This window comes from Lynx canadensis, chromosome B1, assembly GCF_007474595.2.
Source record: "Lynx canadensis isolate LIC74 chromosome B1, mLynCan4.pri.v2, whole genome shotgun sequence".
Taxonomy (NCBI): domain Eukaryota; kingdom Metazoa; phylum Chordata; class Mammalia; order Carnivora; family Felidae; genus Lynx; species Lynx canadensis.
In genome coordinates this window covers 201,534,756-201,541,075 of record NC_044306.2, presented here as the reverse complement: position 1 = coordinate 201,541,075, position 6,320 = coordinate 201,534,756, and the positions used below count along the sequence as shown (strand labels likewise).

General features: G+C 48.7%; 1 protein-coding gene across 1 annotated transcript; it reads right to left on the bottom strand.

Moving 5' to 3' along the window:
• Positions 1-1,343: 1,343 nt before the first annotated feature.
• Positions 1,344-3,549, bottom strand: MRFAP1 (Morf4 family associated protein 1). The gene is made up of 3 exons (XM_030314245.1): positions 3,473-3,549; positions 2,921-3,354; positions 1,344-2,415 (listed from the first exon to the last, which is right to left on the bottom strand). The coding sequence occupies exon 2, from the start codon at positions 3,315-3,317 to the stop codon at positions 2,934-2,936; it is 384 nt and encodes a 127-aa protein (XP_030170105.1). The 5' UTR covers positions 3,318-3,354; positions 3,473-3,549; the 3' UTR covers positions 1,344-2,415; positions 2,921-2,933.
• Between the last annotated feature and the right edge of the window lie 2,771 nt (positions 3,550-6,320).

Below are 6,320 nucleotides of genomic sequence, written 5' to 3'. Positions count from 1 at the left end.
TGTACTACCACCTATGTAAAAACAAAAACTCAAAAAACCCCCAAGGTTGGGGAGAATTATGTATATGCTCAAACATGCATAATTTGGAAAGGTACACAAGACACTGGTAAACCGTTGCCTTCCTCGGGAAGATGGGGAGAATGGGTCCACTTTTTTTATCTTTTGAATTTTGTGCCATTGTACTACTCGTTTTAAAATTAACCAAACGCAATGTGGCACCCGGAGACAGGAAAAGAGGCATTACTGGAAACTGGTAAAATCAGAAAAGTCTGGAATCTAGTTAGTACCAATATTAGTTAGTACCAATATTAATTTCTGGAATCTAGTTAGTACCAATATTAATTTCCTAGTTTTCGCAAATTTTTTTGGTGGTTGTTGCTTCTCCGTTCATAATTCCATCCTACCCACTTCTGTTAAAACCTATATAGAAAATCTGGAACTTCCTCCATTTTTTTCACACTGTTCCCTGTGCCTGAGAGTTCTCTCATTCTCTCGTCCTCAGAGCTGTATTCCTCTTTCCAGGCCACGTTCACCAGTTATTTGCTTTGAAATGCTTCTTAACGCTTCCAGAGACATGGTATGTAGCTTTTGAGACACGGTTTGCCGCGGTTTTACATTTATCCGTTGGGCTTCCGAGGAAGCGGACTCCAAGATGAAAATTACATCGCGGGTTAAATTAGGGATTCATTCCCGTGGAAGGGAAGGTCCAGTAAGATGAGGCAGAGAAGTGGGGCAATGAGGCAGACCCAGCAAAAGCCTCAGCAGACCCCCTGCAGGGAGCTGAGAGAGACGCCCTTCCAAGTTGTCCCAACTTGCAGCGAGAGGGAAAGAGCCCTCGGACCCCCAGCCCATCAGTCAATGGACATGGGCCGCCCAGGAAAGGGGGCTTGGCCTTGGCTAGGGCAGCTCTTAAGCAGAGGAACTTCTCAAAAGGACTGACCAGCTGAGGGCTGTCGGCAGCACTTCCGGCGGCTGGGGAGCAAGCCCTTCACGGCTGAAGGGGCTGGGAGGGGTGTGTGTGGCCCACCACACCACTGTAATTGCGGCTTCCCTTAAAATTGCTAATGCAAGGACTAGAGTACAATTACGTGCCGATCTTCTAGGTTAAAAGAGTCAAAGTACTCTGGCCTGGCTGTCTGAAGAGAGCCGCGGGGGCGACAGGATTTTAAGGGGTTCTTTCCTGCACTAAGAACCGAGATTGTCCTTCCCCTGACCAGTTCCTATAGTAGCAGGCGGAGCTAAATCTTCCCCACGATCAGAAGCTTAAGACACTCATTCTCCAATTGGCAATGATGACAAAGGAAAAGATTTCATTTTGAGAGAAAAAAAATTTAGTCAATAACTTTTTTAGGTCTTTTGTCTTTTCAAGCAAATGAATACTTTTATTAACATGGTCATTTTTTTTTTTTTCTTTTTATTACACATGGTAGGGTTTTGACCTCAAATGCTTGTCGGGTCTGCTACTCAAATGAACTTAGAGCAGGACAACTTATGAACTTCAAAAATACCTAGTCCCTGTCCAGTTTAGGGTCCAATGCAGACAGTCCTCCTTTCCTTTCCCTGCCCCTCAAGAGCCTTTGCAAGTATCTCTTTCATTTTATGCCCAGAATCCCTGAGATGCATCAGGGTATCACATCATCTTGTACAGAATACCAAGATCTTGTCTCCTATTCTAGGTTCCACGTCAAATAAAGCTGAGTTGGGCTGTCCAAACAAACTGACCAGACAAGTTACATCAGATAGTGTACCACATAAAATGTAAATTTCGAACAAAATACATCTCTTCTCCTTTGGTCTCACACAGAAATTAAAGTCCCAAAATACAGACACTACCCTCCTCCACCCCTTCTTCTGATTCATCAAGTCCTAGCCAGATCAGCCCCATCCACATTCCAAGTCCAAGTCTGGTCCCTTCTTCAGCTTCTTTAGCAGTTACCGCAGGAAGTACTCTTCTAGAAGTAACCCAGCGCCTTGGGCACCTCCAGAGCTGGAAAACTCCAACTCTTGCGTCTCATGTGACACAGACTCAAAGTCCCAGGGAGCTTTCAAGTCACACAAGAAAGAGCAAAGCGCCTCAAAATTTAGAAATAACCAAAGCCCAGGAACAAACGTGACTGCTGCGTAAAGCTTACAATCTAGGCCCTAATTCTCGTGTGAGAGCATTTTCCAAATAAAAGTTACCTTCCCAAACAAAAACATCGAACAGTCAAAACTTATATTGAGGTCATCAACCACAGACCATTGCGGAAACGTAGTGTAAGTGAGGACAGAGTGTAGACGGGGGGGGGGGGGGGGGGGGGGGGGGGGGGGGGAACAAAAAGAGAGAGAGAGAGAAAACAAAAGGCTCTCTGGTTTCAGCTTCTCAACGATGTCAGCCAATCTCCATCAGTTGACCAGAATCCATTGGCTGTTAACCTAAAGCGCAATCGGAGAAAGTCATCATTAAGAAGTTCATCCTGAAGGAAAAACAAACCAAAGCCCGGCACACCTTTAACCGTGCAGGACGCCAGCTCTTCTCCAGGCCCCCTGACCCATTCCAGTCTTCTAGCAAAACCTGAACTCGTCCAGTAAGAGCCCTTCCCTCGGATAATCCGCTTTCTATTCCCCCTTGCTCAACGGCCCCTGTTGTGACTTTGTCTCCTTAAAGGCCTCTACGATCACGGTTCTGCAATCACCCTACTGACCGGGCCTTTGGGTTTCAACCCAACACTCCCAAACCTGGCTTTCCCAAATCAGCAGCGTAGAGGATTTTTTAACAGATTGCTACGCACACCCGGGGTAAAAATCGAGCACGCCTGTATTTCTCCTGCCTCCAACTTCCACCCCACGTGGACCCTTATAAACACGTCTCGTCGGAGATTAACCAAGGGTCTGGCAACCACCAGGACCCGCATCGGGCCCCGCCGGCCCCCGGCCTTACCGCCCGCCCTCCTTCACGACGATTCGCTTCTCTCTATCCGCCGGACCAGCTCCACCAACATCTCTGCCATCTTCGCGATCTCCTTGGCCTTCTCCTCCGCCTTCTCGCACCGTTTGGTCCCTCTGCCCTCGACTCCGTCGTCGGGATTCTGAAGATGGTTCAGGGCGCTCTCCTCCGAGGCCTCCACCTGCGTTTTGATTTGGATGAGCATATTGTCCATCTCCCACAGCTTGCTCCGGTTCCGCATGTACGCCCGGCCGTGCTCCCGGGTCAGCGCCGCGATGTCCTCCCGCATCTCGTTGATGACGGGCAGCAGGAACTGCTCGAAATCCTCCTCGGGCTCCAGCACCTCCACCTCCTCCGGCTCTGCCAGCTCGACGACGTCCAAGGGCCGCATCCTCCCCGCCTCTCCGGAACCGCGGTATCGACGTCTGCTGCGGAGAGAAAATGGAGACTCGCTAGGCTTACCAACAGAGTTCCAGAATAGTCTTTACAACTTTTACCCTTTTAAAACTTTTCGCCTCGCACAAGCCACGGAAACAAGCGACTTACGAGCAGAGAAGCCGCGAACAAAATGGAGTCCCAGCCGTCAACCAGCGCCCTGAGCGTTGCGGCCCCTTTCGCGACACGGCCGTGCCTCTTTACGGCCACGCCTCCCGTCGACCGAGGTGCGGCCGCGCGCACGTCAATGGGGGGCGGGGCAACCGCCCCACCGCGGCTGCGAGCGCGCACGCACGTACTCGCGCCCCGCCTCATCGCCCCTTCCCCCTTCCGCCTCTGTGCTGCGCCCCTCCGCATCCCTCGTTTTGGGGTGAGCCCTTCCCGGGGCGCCCTCTTGTTGGCGGCCTCCGTGAGCACTGATTTGGGTATTTTTAAGTTATAAACGCGATCTTCCTACACTAAACGAACATCCCCAGACTGTGGTAGTCCCCTCCTCTTTAGTAGGGCAGTCGGACCCCTGGCAGCTGTCTTTAAGTGTAGTTTTCCGTTCTTCCGGGATTGCAGTCAGGAATGCCTGGGTGTCTCTTCACCAAGAGGAACCCCCCACCCCTCAGTCCCCCAACTCTAGAGTCCAAGACCTAGTGTGGTTCATCCTGAGGTCCCAGGGGATCCAAAGCTCGGTGGATGTGAAGAAGGTTTTGTTGAGCCCGAACACCTTACCAGTTGAAGGCCCCGTGTGGCGGGGGGGGGGGGGGGGGGGGGGGCAGAGGGTGGGGGGTGTCTTCTGGTTCAGCTCTGTGTCCCTGAAGCCCTGGGCAGAGCTCGGCACACATTAGCAAACTTTAAACAGAATTTTCAGCAAAGATAAGTTAATTTCCTAGCCCGTTGACCCAGTCACAGAGCAGCAGTAAAAATGTCAGGAATCCAGCTTGCACAAGTGGGTCGCTTTGGGCTTCTGTTTTCCTGTCCGTTAAATGGACACAAATCCTAGTTTTGAAGATGGCAGAGTTAAGAATGAAAAGATAAAGCAGTCACAAAAATGTCTTGTAAATACCAAGCATAGACACATGTAAAGTCCTTACATTTTAGACTTTTCTCAGGTTGTTTATATTTTGGTTGTGAGACAGGAGACCGGTTGACCTTGGGTAGATAGCGATAACAACAAGTTGTTAACACAAGGAAGCAGAAAGTACTGGACCTTCTGAAATACCCACTCCCTGGAACGAACCGCCTGGAACCGGAACCGTATCCTGGTGCAGCAACTGCAGGGTTCCTCTGCCTCAAAAGGACGGGCCACTAACTGATAGAAGCCTCCTTCTCTGAGGCCTCCTCCTTAAGGAGCCCGTCCCGGTAACAGGAGGCTTTTTCTTTTGTTTCATTCTCTCCCTAATAAACTTGATGTCTACGCTGCCCTTCGCCTTGTTGGCCGGTTCCATTCTTCAGCTCTGTCAAAACAAAAAATCTGGGTTTTTAAAAAAAAGCGGTTACAGTTGCTCTACTAAAAATCCAACTTTTGGGCTTCCTTAATATATCCAGGGCAGCTAGCTCGTAAGTTTTTTGTATGAATAAAAATAAATGGCTCAGACTACAATGAGATGCCACTACGGCCTTGTTAAAAAGGCCCAAATCCAGAAAACTGACAACCCCAAATGCTAGTGAGGATGTGGACCGGCGGGAGCTCTCATTCATCGCCTGGGCGAATGCAAAATGGTGCACGGTTGCGGTGAAAGACCGTTTGGCCGTTTCTTACAAAACTAAGCATATTCTTCCCATACAGTCCAGCAATTGTGCTCCTTGGTATTTATCCAAATGACTGGAAAACTGGCATCCACACAAAAACTTGCACACAGATGTTTTTTTTTTTTTTTTTTTTTTAACATTTATTCATTTATTTTGAAAGGCAGAGAGAGAGAGCGAATGGGGGACGGGCAGAGAGAGGGAGACACAGAAACAGAAGCAGGCTCCTGGCTCAGAGCGGTCAGCACAGAGCCCCACGCGGGGCTCGAACTCACAGACCACGAGATCAAGACCTGATGGAACTCACGACCGCGAGATCAGGACCTGAGCCAAAGTCAGATGCTTAACCGGCTGAGCTACCCAGGCGCCCCACGCCCTCTTTGTTAATAGCAAATCCAACGGGAAGAGACACAAGGCACCTTGCAGGTGGATTCTACTTTGGCCGCTGCTTTATGATCCTTAGCAGGAGGAAGAAGGGCTTACTTCGCCCTAGCAACAGTCCAGCCAATGAGAAGCCGCTACACTTCAAACTCCCAGTTTACTCCAATGGACTTTGTGTTTACAACAGCCCTCCTACGTTCCCCTTTCCTCTAAAAGAGGGTTCCTCTCGTTTGTTGTGCACGCTCACCTATGCTTTTGCCACTGGTTGGTTGTGCTGGTTGCAATTCTCTGCTAGTCCCGAAAAAACCCGTCTTTTGCTGGTAAAATAACTGGCCGTTTTTATTTTCAAGGTTAACAGGGCTCTTTCGGGTATCAACATGAGCTTCCGCTCTCTCCTTAAGGTCTTTGATCATTTGCTAAACGAATGAAAAGAGACATTAATAGCATTTTTCAATTTCCTATAACCTCATTAACTTGTCTGCTTCACCTACCAATTATCTCATTATATTGATGGATTTATTCACTTCTTGTAATTCTGTCACTGTTTTGCACCCGTATGCAATACGTATGCAGATATTTGATTCGGTGCACAGAGGTTAGACTCATATCATTCGTAGCAATTGAAGTTTCAGAAAGGTTCCCCCCCCCTCCCCCCCGCCCCGCCCCAAGTCTGCCTGGCCAATTTTTTCTTCCTCTTTTGTTTTATTAAAGTAATATTTTCCACAGATTGTCCCTGCAACCTGTTTTCACATTTAAATTCTCCGAAATTGTGCTGCATCTTTAATTTTCTGTGATTTAAAAAAATGATTCACACTTTAATTGTAGGGTATTCTCATTCTTA